The sequence below is a fragment of the Chiloscyllium plagiosum genome, unplaced genomic scaffold, assembly GCF_037043375.1.
Source record: "Chiloscyllium plagiosum isolate Xiang-an unplaced genomic scaffold, Cpla_swu_hap1 HiC_scaffold_6, whole genome shotgun sequence".
NCBI lineage: Eukaryota > Metazoa > Chordata > Chondrichthyes > Orectolobiformes > Hemiscylliidae > Chiloscyllium > Chiloscyllium plagiosum.
The window spans coordinates 30,063,392-30,079,387 of NW_028270144.1; the positions used below are offsets into that span (position 1 = coordinate 30,063,392).

The 15,996-nt window shown below is 43.7% G+C and overlaps 1 protein-coding gene across 2 annotated transcripts in view; it reads right to left on the minus strand.

The window, feature by feature from the left end:
- tbc1d4 (TBC1 domain family, member 4) overlaps positions 1-15,996 on the minus strand; it is a 288,880-nt gene that overhangs the window by 28,888 nt on the left and 243,996 nt on the right. For both annotated transcript variants that reach the window (XM_043691388.2, XM_043691389.2), the window contains 2 exons: positions 7,262-7,423; positions 4,452-4,610 (listed from right to left, as the gene is read on the minus strand). In XM_043691388.2, the coding sequence (XP_043547323.2) occupies positions 4,452-4,610; positions 7,262-7,423 (321 nt within the window). The remainder of the gene's footprint in view (positions 1-4,451; positions 4,611-7,261; positions 7,424-15,996) is intronic.

The window sequence follows — 15,996 nt, forward strand, 5'->3', positions numbered from 1 at the left end:
GAAAAGGTTGGTTGGATTAAAACCTGCTCAAACTCCTGGGTAACTATGAAACTGATACCCCCCACACGACTTCATCACTGAGACCCATACTCTTTCCTGCCCCATCTGGCCACACACCCTCACCAGTTCTGATCCTCTCCAAAAACAACCTCACCAATCCAACATCTCCAGGGCCTGGCCTGACCTGACAATGCAAATCCCCAATTCAGCAAACCCCAACATGCCCATGACCCAAAACCTGAGATTGGTATCCCTCCAATGACCCCCTAACACACCTATCCTCCATTACCCATCAAACTTCCACCCTAATGCCTTACTCACTTATTCCCAACTTGCCAACCTGCCCTCCCCAACACCACCCTGCCCCTCCTCCACACCTTGTCCCGCCCCCATACCACCTGCCACCCTGTCCCACCCTCTCACTACCTGCCCCTCCCCACACCACCTGAATCAGCAGAATCCCTATACATAGGAACCTCAATTATCCGAACGAGATGGGCGGACACTATTTTGTTCAGGTAATTGATTATTCGTTTAATTGATTCAATGTTTCTCCTCTGGGGCTCAGAGTTTTCTGAAGTTTCATGTTTCCTTGCTCTGCCTGCCTTGCTCCCTCTCTCTATCTCAGGTTAGTTTCTGAGCAGACACACACTTGTGTATAAGGGACTTGCAGCATTGCTGAAACCGCGCCCCCCCCATCAGTTCAGTGGGATTGACACAGCGAGCACTTGCTACGTCTACCTCTGTTCAGGAGACTAGGCAGCAGCATACCGCCCGCAAGCCTCTGCACCCCATCCGCCACTCAATCCCGTCCAACACTGCCCCTGTCAGCCCGCCTACTGTCCACTCACCCAGTCTTCCGCACCCCCATGAGCTCCCCTCACCCATCGTGCCCTCTGTCCGACCCGGTTGCTTTTAAATCTAATACCGAGCCACAGATGTCAATGTTATGCTTGATGACACATAGCGTGGTCAAACAGACAATTTTCAAAGGAGTTTTGCAAAGGTGAAAAGTGAGGCTGAGGTGGAGAACTTTAGGAAAGGAACTCAAGAGTTTAGAACACAGCCAAATGAAAGTAATGATGAAGCAATTAAAATTAAAGACACTCAAGAGGCTAGAACTTTGAGAACACAGATATCTTAGAAATTGCAGGCCTGCGAATTCCAAAGATGGGCTGGCTAGGAGGATTGGCCATGCTAAATTGCCCTTAGTATCCAGGCGTGTGTAGGCTAGGTGTGTTAGCCATGGAAATGCAGGGTTACAGGGAAAGAGTAGTGGGATGGGTCTGGACGGGATGCTCTTCAGAGGGTTGGTGTGGACTTGTTGGGCCGAATGGTCTGTTTCCACACTGCAGGATTCTATGGTGGTGGTTACACAGATAGTGAGGGGTGAATCCATAGAAGTATTTGAAAACAAGATTGAAAATTGTTGCCAGACTGAGAACCACTGAAGATCACTCTCCATCTACATTTAATGGACTTTGATTATTCATTTTTGATGGATTCTGGATTGGACACAGTGGCTTCACCTTTGTCAACTGTGCAACTGAGTGGTCCCCACTAAAAATACATTCTGCCAGTAGTCTGTACCTGTGCTCATCAGAGTGAATGAGCTCTCTGTTCAAATTCTCATTATGAAGTATATTTGTGCCAGCATGCTCTTTCAGTGTAGGGATCTACAGGATGTTGGTTCTTGGACCTACAATATTTGGTCTGGTGTGATTGAGAAAAGCACTTGATAATCTAATGGGAACAGGCTCTTGTCATAGAGTCTAACAGCATACAAACAGGCCCTTCAGCCCACCACATCTATTCCAATCAACAACTACCAAACTGTACTAATCCCTTTTACCTGCACTTGGTCCTAACCTCTTGTGCCTTGGCATTTTAAGTGCTCATCCAGAAGCGTCTTAAATGTGAGTGTACCTTCCTCCACCACACTGTTGAGGCAGCACATTCCATATTTCTACCACCCCCCAGGTGAAAATTCTTTTCTCAAATCTCCTCCAAACCACTCAGTCCTCACCTGAAACCTATGCCCCCTGGTCTTAGACACATCTGCCATGGGGGACAAAACTCTCATGATCTCTCCTGGCTTTGCCTCTCATAATTTTGTATGTCTCAATCAGATTACCCCTCCCACTCAGCCTCTGCTTAAGCAAGAAAACCAAACCCTGCCCATCCAGTCTCTCCTCATAACTGAGACTTCACTGTGGGCAACATCTTGGTAAATCTCTCTGCACCCTCTCCATTGCAATCACGCCCTTCCAACAGACTGTCAAACTGAACTGCACACAATATTCTATTTATGGTCTAATCAACATTTTATAAAGTTGTAACAAGACTTCTTGCAGATATACTATGCCCTGGGTAATGAAGACAACATCCATATGCCTTCTTCCCCACCCTGTCCACCTGTGCTGACACCTTCAGGGATCTAAGGACTTGTATACCAAGGTCCCTTTGTTCCTCAGTACTCCCTAGGGACCTGCCATTCATTGTCTGAAACAAGATGTATTTTCTTGTTTGAGAGCAACAACGTACAAGTTCCATTAATATAAGATACTGTTACAAAGACAATGAGAATGACACAGATAACAAGTCTCATTCCTTTGAGATCCTAAACCATTTCTTCACCAAATCCACATGATATTATAGTGAGGGCGATGCATAAGGCACTCTTCAGCATTAACCCTGTCAGACCTTGACATCCTTACACAATAAAATATTCAGAACAGAATAGAGGTCTCTAAAATAGGAAGGTGTTAGACCATGGAGTGATTTGAAGTCCAAGGTGAGTATTTTAATATGACAATTGATAGGGAACAGTTTGGGTGTATCCAGCAGTAAGAAGAGGCAGAAGAGATGAAGAGAACACAAAGGATTGACTGGGAAAATTAGATGAGACAACAAAGAGCCACAAGGTGAAAACAGAACACATGAGCTTAAACTGAATTTTTTTTAAAAAAACTAACTAAAGCACAACAATCAGGAGAAAAAAAAATTGGAAAAAGAAATGGGATGCAAAAAATAGTATGAAATAATTATACTGGCAAAGAAAGATACATGCGTTGATGCAAAGGCAAGCAAGGTGAAAACAAGAGAGAAAGGAGAAAATTAAATGACACAATTGATACTGCAGTTAGTTGTCCATGTGTTACATTCAGATAAAATGTGCAACACCACCATCTACTGGCCACAAAATCCTAATTCTGGATGAGTGGTGCTGGAAGAGGACAGCAGTTCAGGCAGCATCCGAGAAGCAGTAAAATCGACGTTTCGGGCAAAAGCCCTTCATCAGGAATAAAGACAGTGAGCCTGAAGGGTGGAGAGATAAGCTAGAGGAGGGTGAGGGTGGGGAGAAAGTAGCATAGAGTACAATAGGTGAGAGGGGGAGGGGATGAAGGTGATAGGTCGGGGGCGGGGGGAGGGTGGAGTGGATAGTGGAAAAGAAGATAGGCAGGTAGGACAAGTCATGGGGACAGTGCCGAGCTGGAAGTTTGGAACTAGGGTGAGGTGGGGGATGGGGAAATAAGGAAACTGTTGAAGTCCACATTGATGCCCTGGGGTTGAAGTGTTCCGAGGCGGAAGATGAGGCGTTCTTCCTCCAGGCGTCTGGTGGTGAGGGAGCGGTAGTGAAGGAGGCCCAGGACCTCAATGTCCTCAGCAGAGTGGGAGGGGGTGTTGAAATGTTGGGCCACAGGACAGTGTGGTTGATTGGTGCAGGTGTCCCGGAGATGTTCCCTAAAGCGCTCTGCTAGGAGGCGCCCAGTCTCCCCAATGTAGAGGAGACCGTATCGGGAGCAACGGATTTAATAAATGATATTAGTGGATGTGCAGGTAAAACTTTGACTGATGTAGCCCCCGCCTATCACGTTCATCCCCTTCCCCACTGACCTATTGTACTCTATGCTACTTTCTCCCCACCCCCACCCTCCTCTAGTTTATCTCTCCACGCTTCAGGCTCTCTGCCTTTATTCCTGATGAAGGGCTTTTTGCCCGAAACCTCAATTTTACTGCTTCTCGGATGCTGCCTGAACTGCTGTCCTCTTCCAGCACCACTCTAATCTAGACTCTGGTTTCCAGCATCTGCAGTCATTGTTTTTATCACAAAATCCTAATGCAGAGAGAAAAAAAATTGCTTTGCCCCAAATTACTCTTCTTTCGCTACTCGCCCTAGTTTGCTTAAAGAGCTGGGTAAACAAATCATTACATTTATTCTTTACATCACTACATTTTTATTCTCCTTTCAAACTCTTCTTAAAATTGACCTCTTTTACTAAGCTCTTGATCATCACTTCTATAATTTCCCTATGTGTCTAATGTTAAATTGCCGTGAGGTATTTAATTACTTTAAAGGCACTGCATAAATGTAACATATTCTTATTCCATTCTAAGTGGCACACAGTAAAACTAAAAATCAACCACATCAGTATGGCATGGACTGTTACCAAGGTCAACCAGGATGGCGTGTTGCTGAGTAGTCAGCTGTTTCAAAAGTTCTTTGTATGAAATGTCTGCCGGTTGCTGTTTCTCCGGTAACCGGTGTCTCAAGCGGTACTGCTCGGCTAAGAATTGCCAGATCTCTCCTCTCCGAGCCTTTGGTACACCTGTCACACAAAAGTAGATCATTGCATAAACTATTCTTCCAACTCCACGCAGCCATTTTATTCAATGGCTAACAACCAACAATAAACAATTTAAGAATTGCTGGTGAAACTCAGCAGGTCTGGCATTATCAGGAGGAGAGAAAGCAGAGTTAATACTTCAAGTCCAGTGACCCTACTTCAAAACTGATGACATCTGGGTGAAAGTGGTTTTTGTTCACAGTGGTATAAGAGAAGGAGTGGCGTGAGGGGCTAGGGAGTAAGCTGATAGGTGGAGATGGAGTCCAGAGAGTGAGCTACAAAGGAATGGTTAATAGTAAGGCAGGGAAGAAGACGAGCTGGATAGGTGATAAGAGGGACTATGAATGGGTGAAAATGGGTCAACTGTGCTGAAAGCAGCCCATGTCATGAATCTGGGGTTTTGGGGTTGAACATTACACATGGAAGGAGGTTTTCAGACTCTAAAATTATTGAACTTGATATTAAGTCCTGAAGGCAGCACGGTCCCCAAGCAAACATTGAGGTGCTGCTCTTCCAGCTTGTACTAAACCCAACTGGAACAATGCAGCAATCCCGAGATTGAAATATTGCCATGGAAAAATGGTGGAGTGTTGAAATGGCAGGCAAAAGGAAGTTCGGGGTCATTTATATGGACAGAACGTAAGTGTTCGGCAAAGTGGTCATCCACCCTGCATTTGCCTCCCAGTGTAAAGGAGACCACATTGTGAGCAGCGAATACCACAGACTAGTCTGAGTGAAGTGCAGGTAAATCACTGCTTCACCTGGAAGGTGTGTCTGGAGCCTTGCACACTGAGAAAGGAGGGGGTTAACAGGCTAGTGTTGCACCTTCTGCAATGGCACAGGGAGGTGCAGTGGGGAGATATTGGGAATTGGAGGAAGAGTGCACCAGGATGTCCCGGGTGGACATTTCTGATGCATCACCTGCAGTAGGTAGCATCATCAGAACAGGTTCAACAGAGACAGAGAAACTGTGGGAGAATTGGATAGAGTTTTTACAGGAAGCAGGGTGTGAGGATGTACAGTCAAGGTAACTGTGGGGCTCAGTGGATTTGTAGTAAATATTGGTGGCCAGCTTATCCCCAAAAGTGCAAATAGACATGTTGGGGAAGGTAAGGGATGAGTCAGAGATGGATCAGGTGAAGGTGAGAGCAGGGAGGAAATTGAAAACGAATTTGATGATTTTTTTCCAATTCTGGATGAGAGAGAAGCAGCTCCAATGATGTCATCAATATACCTGAGAAAGAGTTGTGGTGGGGACTGGAGTTGGGCTGGAACAAGGAACATTCAATGTACCTCACAGAGAGACAGGCATAACTGGGGCCCATGCGAGTACGCAGGGTCACACTTTTGACCTGGAGGGTGGTTGTGGATGTGGTAGGGGGTGGTGGCGATGTTGGGGGTCGGGGGGGTAGGGTTGGGGAGGATGCGCAGAGATCCCCAATGAGATGAAGTTAGTGACAGTCCATGGACATAAAAGCTTGATGTGCCATGGTGGGGTCATGGTCCAAGGGAGCTAGGTGGAGGTGTCTGAGAGCTGGAGCTCAGCCATCACAATGCAGAGGTCAGTGCAGCAGACAACAACAGCACCAGCCTGATGGCAGGCTAGAATACAAAGTCAGGATTTGATCGGACAGCACAGAGTGCAGTCAGTTCAGTGGGAGATTAATTCTAATGGGTGAGGGCAGCAGAGAAATTAAAGTGACCAATGTCACATAGAGGTAGATGGTTCTCAATGCGTTGAATGTCTCCAGCAATTTCTGTTTTTGTTTCCAATTTCCAGCATCGCAGTTATGAGTTTTGCAATAATAAACAATATCTCTTTTCCATTCTGAAAGAGTTTATTAAAAGAGATAATTTTGCATTTTTGTAGTGCCTTTCACGACTACTGCACATGCCAAAGTGCTTTCCAGCCAATGGAGCTGAGAATGTAAGAAATACAGTTGCCAATTTGCACACGTGTGTTTCCACAAACAAAAATTTGATCATGCCTTGCCTATCTTTTGTTTTTTTTTACAATAAATATTAATAAAACACCAGGAATAATTCCTTTACTCTTTTCTTGAAATAGTATCATGGGATCTTTGATAGTCACCTGAGAGGGCTGATGGCTTTTGGTTGAATATTGCATCTGAAAAATGGCTCATCTGACAGAACTGTACTCCTTCTATGCAGAGCAGCAGCAAAGCTTTTTAGATTTAAGTCCTGGAGGGGGACTGGAACGTATGAGCTTCTAACTCAGAGACATGAGTGCCATCATCTGAGTTGCGGCTAACACAGAAGATGATGTGTCAACACAAAGAGAGATGAAGTAGGGTGAAAGATAAATACTAACATGAAACAGTTTGGCTAAATATTTTTATGTTCTAGCAACCATGTTTTTGAGGCAATAGTACATTCTAAGCAATTAATTTTGGCATTTTGGATTGCATTTAAAATAGGAAAAATCCCAGGTCTTCAAATTTCGATTTAAATGGCTATAAACGGTATGGTCAATGTCAATTTATGTTTGCTCTTTTTTTAATTAATAATTTTCTACAAATTTCCCCCTTACAATCCAAAATCACCTCAGGGAAGTCTCCAAAATAGGATGAGTCTGGTGCTGTGGGAAACAAAGTTAATAATCAAGCACTGACCTTGACTAAGAGCAGCATGGACTTTCTCCATGTCAACTTTCACCTTTGCCCTTCCTGGAGTGGTTAGCATTTTATCCCAAACCGTAGAAACCTCTTTTTGGCAAAGCACAAACTCTTCATAATCCAGTTTCACTTTCCTGGTCTGAAGCTCATCTCTGCTCGCTGTAAATATAGATTTGAAAAATTCACCCAGTTAATAACTCTATGACCACATATCAGAACAACATTCAGAAAGAGCTAGGAAGGGAGAGGCAATTTCATCTCGATTCCTTTGAGATGATTATTTTTGCATCTTTAAGAACAGAACGTGTGATCTACTAGGACTGCATAAAGCAAGAGTTGGAACATTAACATCCGAAGACAGATTGAGATATAAGAATTCAGCCAGTGGCGTGTCAGACCTCAGGCTACATGGCAAAAAGTCACCACTTGTAGTATGAATAATAATAATTCACACTTATTAACATTAAACTTTTTTAATTATGTCAATTTCGTCCCATAAAATAGTGCACATTTCACTAGACACTAATATGAACATTCAATAAAGAGTGTTGACAAAATCCCAGTATTATTTCTTCCACAATGAAGGATATGTCTCTAACTTCCTGGCAATTATCAATTTGGGGTGTGCCTGCATATTTAACGTTCTGACTAAGCTAGCCTCAACAAGTAACAATGATGCACACAAGTAAAGTGATACCAATGTGACATGAATTACTTGCAAATAAAATTTAAATTTGAAAACATCCGTGCCTCTCAATAAATGCTCTCAAAAGGTCTTAAGTTTATGGCAATCGAGTTGGACAAGAATATTAGTGCATTGATAGAGAGTCTCCCAGTTTGATCAGGAAGCACTTTCTAGTGCAGTCTTGGCTGAGGCTTTGACAGCTGAAAGCAGCAAAGCTTTCACTGTCATGTGATAACATGTTTCCTGCACATACCACAGTCACTTTGAATTGACTTGTGGGCAATGAATCAATGCAAGAGAGCGGAGGTGGCACACACTTCCAGTTCTGTTATCAGGAACAGCTCACCAGTGACAAAATATTGTCCTTTGTCTGGGAACATGTGTCTCAAATAGAACGCTGATTTTGCACCTACCCTGTCAAATATTCCATAGAAATTTTAACTGAGGTTATATCAGGTGGGTATAAAACCAACAGTGAATCCACTCCAATCAGAATCCTAAGTGATAGATGAATTAAAATTGCTTCCCATTGGGTGGTCTTTAAAATTAATGGATGGAACCATTGAACGGACATAGCAGTGAATCTGCACAGTTACTGCCTTTGCTGCTGAGTACATGTATCTCTGGGCATCGGAGTGCGCCGAGGAAAAATGAACAAACAGTGAAATTCACAGCTGACCTTAGAGGAACCTATGTGGGAGAGCTCACTGCACAAGAACAGATACATGCATAGTTTTTAGCTGTAATCCTGCTGTAAGTCTACAGTAGTGAGCAGAGTGGGTTCTTTCTTGATTATATGTTTTATTGAGATCTGTCTCTTGATTAATTTTTTTAAAATATGAACGATAACTATTAAGTTAGCCTGGTGCAGTATTTATTTTTAAGTAATAAGACGGTGCTATTTTCTAGGTCTGGAGATTGTGAAGGAGCAAAGATAGCTTTGAGTGGAGTGATGTGCTCCTCTTGTCGGATGTGGGAGTTTAGTGAGAGTTTCCATGTCACTGAGGATTATGTCCGTAGGAAGTGTCACATGGATCGGTTCAAACAGTGGTTAGAGGCAATAAACAATTTAGAAGAGCTGGGGAGGGTGATGGATGGCAGTTATAGGAAGGGAGAAAAGCTGCAGCTACAGTCAGGTGGATGGGTTAACTCCAGGAAAGGTAGGCAGGTATGCAGGAGTCTTCTGTGGCTCTCCCCATCTCAAACAAGTATGCTGTTTTGGAAAATGTAGGGGTGATGGTCTCCCAGGGCAATATTACACTTACAGCCAAGTTTCTGATATCGAGACAGGCTCTAATGTAATCAGGGGTATATCGGGTTCCAAGCGATCGATCATGTTAGGGGACTTTCTAGTTAGAGGCACAAAAAGACGTTTCTGTGGCCAACAGCGAAAAATCAGATTAGTGTGTTGCCTCCCTGGTGCCAGGATCAAGGATGTCTCAGAGGGTGCAGAAAGTTCTCAAATGGGAAAGGGACCAGCAAGAGGTCATTGAACACATTGGAACCAACGACCATAGCAAGGGAAAAGGATGAGATTCTGAAGGGAGAAAATAGAAAGTTAGGCAAGAATTTAAAAAGGAGGTACTTGAGGTATTCCCGCTGCTAAGAACTAGTGAGGATAGGAAAAGCGGGGCAGAAGAATGCATGGCTGAGGAGCTGGTGTATGGGAGAAGGGTTCACATTTTTGGATTATCAGAACATGGACTGGGATATCATAGCAACTACAAAGACGTGGCTCAGGGATGGATAAAACTGGCAGCTTAATGTTCCAGGATACAAATGCCACAGGAAGGATAGAAAGGAGGGGGGTGGGGCAAGAGAGGAGGGGGAGTGGCATTTTTGATAAGGGATAACATTACTGCTCTACTTAGGGAGGATATTCCTAGAAATACATACAGGGATGTTTTTTGGGTGGAACTGAGAAACAAGAAAGGGATGATCACCTTATTGGGATTGTATTATAGAGCCCCTAATAGTCAGCGGGAAATTGAGAAATAAATTTGTAAGGGGATCTCAGTTAGCTGTAAGAATAATAGGGTGGTTATGGTAGGGGATTTTAACTTTCCAAACATTGACTGGGACTGCCATAGTGTTAAGGGTTTAGATGGAGAGGAATTTAATATGTACGAGAAAATTTTCTGATTCAGTATGTGGACGTATCTACGAAAGAAGGTGCAAAACTTGTCCTACTCTTGGGAAATAAGGCTGAGGCGACTGAGGTGTCAGTGGGGAGGACTTTGGGGCCAGCGACCATAATTCTAGCAGTTTTAAAATAGTGATGGAAAAGGATAGACCAGATCTAAAAGTTGAAGCTCTAAATTGGAGGAAGGCCAATTTTGATGGTGTTAGAGAAGAACTTTCAAAAATTGATTGGGGGCAGATGTTTGCAAGCAAAGGGATGGCTGGAAAATGAGATAATGAGGGTCCAAAGATAGTTTATTCTTGTTAGGGTGAAAGGAAAGGCCGGTAGGTGTAGGGAAAGCTGGATGCCTGGAGAAATTGAGATTTTGATTAAGAAAAAGAAGAAAGCATGTCAGGTATAGACAGGAGAAATCACGAGTAAATCCTTAGAAGAGTATAAAGTCAGTAGGAGTATACTTAAGAGGGAAATCAGGAGGGCAAAAAGGGGACATGAGACAGCTGTGGCAAATGGGGTTAAGGAGAATCCAAAGAGATTTTATAAATGCAGAGGAACTTCGATTATCCGGCATTTGATTAACTGAATTTCGATTATCAGAACAAGATTGCAAAGTCCTGATGCTTGGCTATGTTATCCGGCATTCGATTATCCGGCATTCAATTAACTGAACGAAAAACTCCCTGCCTGTGTCCTTTGGGTAATCGAGGGTCCTCTGTACATTAAGGACAAAGGAGTAACTCGGGAGAGAATAGGGCCTCTCAAAGATCATCAAGGCAACCTTTGTGTGGAGCCACTGGAGATTGGGGAGATACCAAATAAGTATTTTGCATCAGTGTTTATGTGGAGAAGGACAGAGAAGAAATAGAATGTGGGGAAATAGATGGTGACATCTTGAAAAATGTCCATTTTACAGAACAGGAGGTGTTGGATGTCTTGAAACGCACACAAGTGGATAAATCCCCAGTTGAAACTTTATTGCTGGAACAGCACAGCAGGTCAGGCAGCATCCAGGGAACAGGAGATTCGACGTTTCGGGCACAGGCCCTTCTTCAGGACCTTCGGGCACAGGCCTGAAGAAGGGCCTGTGCCCGAAACGTCGAATCTCCTGTTCCCTGGATGCTGCCTGACCTGCTGTGCTGTTCCAGCAATAAAGTTTCAACTTTGATCTCCAGCATCTGCAGACCTCACTTTCTCCTCGAAGATAAATCCCCAGGACCTGATCAGGTGTAACTAGAACTTTGTGGGAAGCTAGGGAAGTGATTGCTGGGCCTCTTGCTGAGATATTTGTATCATCAATAGTCACAGGTGAAGTGCCAGAAGACTGGAAGTTGGCTAACGTGATGCCACTGTTTAAGAAGGGTGGTAAGAACAAGCCAGGGAACTATAGACTGGTGAGCCTGACATCGGTGGTGGGCAATTTGTTGGAGGGAATCCTGAGGGACAGGATGTACATGTATTTGGAAAGGCAAGGACTGATTGGGGATAGTCAACATGGCTTTGTGCATGGGAAATCATATCTTACAAACTTGATTGAGTTTTTTGAAGAAGTAACAAGAGAGGATTGATGAGGGCAGAGGGGTGGATTTGATCTATATGGACTTCAGTAAGGCGTTTGACAAGGTTCCTCGTGGGAGACTGGTTAGCAAGGTTCGATCTCATGGAATACAGAGAGAACTAGCCATTTGGATACAGAACTGGCTAGAAGACAGAGATTGGTGGTGGAGGGATGCTTTTCAGACTGGAGGCCTGTAACCAGTGGAGTGCCACAAGGATCAGTGCTGGGTCCACAATCTTTCATCATTTATATCAATGCTATGGATGTGAACATAGTAGGTATGGTTGGTAAGTTTACAGATGACACCAAAATTGGAGGTGTAGTGGACAGCGAAGAAGATTACCTCAGACTAAAACAGGATCTTGATCAGATGGGCCAATGGATTGAGGAGCTTAATTTAGATAAATGCGAGGTGCTGCATTTTAGGAAAGCAAACCAGATCAAGACTTATAGATTTCATGGTAAGGTCCTCGGGAATGTTACTGAACAAAGTGACTTCGGAGTGCAGATTCATAGCTCCTTGAAAGTAGAGTCACAGGTAGACAGGATAGTGAAAAGGTATTTGGTATGCTTTCCTTTATTGGTCAGAGTGTTGACTTTAGGAGTTGGGAGGTCATGTTGTGGCTGTACAGGATGTTGGTTAGGCCACTTTTGGAATATTGCATGCAATTCTTGTCTCCTTAGTATCGGAAGGACATTGTGAAACATGAAAGGGTTCAGAGAAGATTTACAAGAACGTTACCAGGTTTGGAGGATTTCAGTTATAGGAAGGGTGAATAGGCTGGAGTTGTTTTCTCTGGAGTGCAGGAGGATGAGGGATGACTTTATAGAGGTTTATAAAATCATGATGGGCATGGATAGGATAAATAGATAAGGTCTTTTCTCTGGGGTGGGGGAGTCCAGAACTAGAAGGCATAGGTTTAGGGTGAGAGGGGAAAGATATAAAAGGGACCTAAGGGGCAACCTTTTCACACAGAGGGTGGTATGTGTATGGAATGAACTACCAGAGGAAGTGGTGGAGGCTGGTACAATTACTTCATTTAAAAGGTATCTGGATGAGTATATGAATAGGAAGGATTTAGAGGGATATGGGTCAAGTGCTGACAAATGAGACTCGATTAGTTTAGGATATCTGGTCAGCATGGACGAGTTGGACCAAAGGGTCTGTTTCTGTGCTGCACATCTCTATGGCTCTATAATTGGTGAGTCTAGAGGCAGGAATAGCATTTAATGGGACAGAGTGACGGCAGTACCTACCCACCTATCGGAATTAGGTTCTGCATGGAGAAGTTTAATGTTCCCATCAAATGAGAACCTTCATTAAGGGCTACTTAAGAGCTCTATCCTTCTGTTGCTGGCATTAATTGTCATGATTGGAATTAGGTCAGCTAGGTGGATCTCATAGAATATGAATTCCCTGACTGGGGCTGTTAACCTGATCCAATCAGGAAGTGCTGGCTGACAGATATAAATAGAAGTACACCCCCTCCCCCTCACTTTTTCGATCACTTAGGCATTGCCTTCTGATGAGAAAGGCATTGCTTATTATTGGCTACCAGGTGTTTCTTTTCTTCCTGGTGATGGAATGTGGATCAAGTTTTCTGCACTCGATGTTCTTCACTATATCCTATACCTGCAGACACATGACAATGGGTACTGGGAAATAAATAAGTCCTACCGCTGTTGGGCGGTAGTGAGGGGGTTAAAAAAAAGAAAGAAAAGAAAATATATATCTATATAAATAGGAGATTCAGAGAGATTCCTCATTCTAGGAAAAAGATATATACATATAAACAGGCATAAGCATTGCTCGCTCTGAACTTTGCTTGTCACTGGTTCATTGGCCACACAGGGTCTCTTCGGGTGGTGGAAAATTTTTAAAATTATTTTCACTTGATGATTTTCACTGTATCTTGTACCTGCATACACAAAAATATGGGTACTGAGGAATATGAGCTCTGCTGTTGTCGGGCAGTAGTATGGGGTAAATGAAAGCAGGGGTTCTGCTCACTTTAGGAGCTGGCCCTGTGCTAGCTGGGTCAGCGTCATGTACTATGCACGTAGAAATTAGATTCCCCACAGTATGGAAACAGGCCCTTTGGCCCAACAAGTCCACACCGATCCTCCGAAGAGTAACCCACCCAGACCCATTCCCCTACATTTGTCCCTGAATAATGTACCTAACACTACGGACAATTTAGCATGGCCAATTCACCTGACCTGCACATCTTTGGATTGTGGGAGGAAACCACAGCACCCAGAGGAAACCCACACAGACACGGGGAGAACGTGCAAACCACGCAGACAGTCATCCAAGGTGGGAATTGAACCCAGGTCCCTAGCACTGTGAGGCAGTATGCTTACCACTGAGCCACCATGCTCAGTAAAGGGTGACAGCAACAGGATACAGACCTTAATGGAGTTATTTCAGTGGTGATCAGAGAAAAATACACCCCTGAAGAGATTTGCTCACAACAGTAGTTTTTGAATTGGGATAAATATTTCTGGTTTCATTACACTAGTTGGGAAACTTGACTCATTCCAATCTACTGTGGAAGTCTGCGCCCAGTATATGGAAAGATTGAGTTTTTGTTTCTGGCCAAATGACATTGGGGTAGACGAAAACTAACAAATAATTCTCCTGACAGCCTGTGGACTCGAAACTTTTTTTTGATATCAGGAGCCTAACTTTCCTGGAGGCACCAGATAATAAGACTTTTCAAGAGTTGACGGCTGAGAAATATTAGGATACCAAGAGTCCTCTAACTCCGAGACACTATCGATTTTACTAAACAGTCTGAGAACCAGCTGAATCTATACTATGTGTTGTGCGGTACTATCACCTCAGTACAGAAAGGTAAGGCATGTCCTTTGAAGGTGTGCAGTCCCTGATCAAGGAACTGGATATCAAAGAAGGGTTATCTATTGAGAGCCACTGCCCTGTCCTTATATCCAGCTCTGCCCTAGTGCCAGTCTTCCTGTGTGGACCCGGACTCTCAGCCTGTATTTCTCACACTTGCTCTGCTCTCTCTTTTACTGGGTGTAGATACAAATATAATTTTGTATTCAGGTAGTTAAGCATGTCAGAATGGACAGATGAATTACTTTGCAGTTATCAAATGAACACCAAGTCATTAAAGAAAAGACTTGCATTTATGTAGCACCTTTCATGACATGACTTCTGAAAGTGCTTTAAGCCAAAGAAGTATTTTTGAACTGTAGTCACTGTTGTAATGTAGGAAATCCAGCAGCCAACAAGCTCAAATCAATTTCCATGAATGGCAATGTCTGGAGAACCTGTTTTTCTGGATAAATGCTGGCTACAAAAAAAGATATAGCCTTGGGGCGGCATGGTGGCTCAGTGGTTAGCACTGCTGCCTCACAGTACCAGGAACCTGGGTTCAGTTCCAGCCATGGGCAACTATCTGTGTGGAGTTTGCACATTCTTCCTGTGCCTGCGTGGGTTTCCTCTGGGTGTTTCGGTTTCCTCCCACAGTCCAAAGATGTGCAGGTCAGGTGAACTGGCCATGCTAAATTGCCCAGAGTGTTAGGTGCATTAGTCAGCGGTAAATGTGGGGGAATTGATCTGGGTGGGTTACTCTTTGGAGGGTCAGTGTGGCCTGTTACCACACTGTACGGAATCTAAATGTATGGGGCCTTGGTTTAGAATTCATCTGAAAGACTATTCGAAATGCATTGTTTAAAAGACTATTATATGTTTGGACTATCTCTTTAAGGAAGATGGGTGATGAAGGGACTTGCTGTGCATTCTAACAAGCCCTGGTTGCTGTGGTGCATCTGGCCAGGGTGAGGGGATGCAGGGTAGTTCATTGGAAAAGAGTTTCTGGAAGTTCACACCTGTAGACAGTGGAAAAAGCATCTGTGCTGATAGTGGGTCAATTGAAAGTCTATAAATCTCATAGGGAAGAGTTAGAAATATGAGACTTTACAAACAGCTACACTTTAAATGTCTGCTTAAAGCAGATTTTTTAATGAGAGATTTTGGACGTCCTTGAGAAATTGCTGGGGGTATTCCAGACTGTGTGCAGCACATTTAAGGAATGGCAGCTGAACCTCCTGCCTACCAACAAGCCCGACACAGTTTCCAAGACAACACGAGGTATGGCAATTGGCTTCAAACGGTTTCAGTCACTGTGACCAATTTCAAGAGAGTCCAGATTCCCTCAGCTGTTCATTTAATTATTAATGCCATTTTTAAAATTATAAACCATGTCCTTGTGAAGACAACCATTGAGTACTGTTTACTGAGGATTCATCCCCACGTTACAGCGTCACATCAATACAAGCATTTGCTCAGGGCATCAAAATGCTTTTTAAGCTTTTGAGGATTA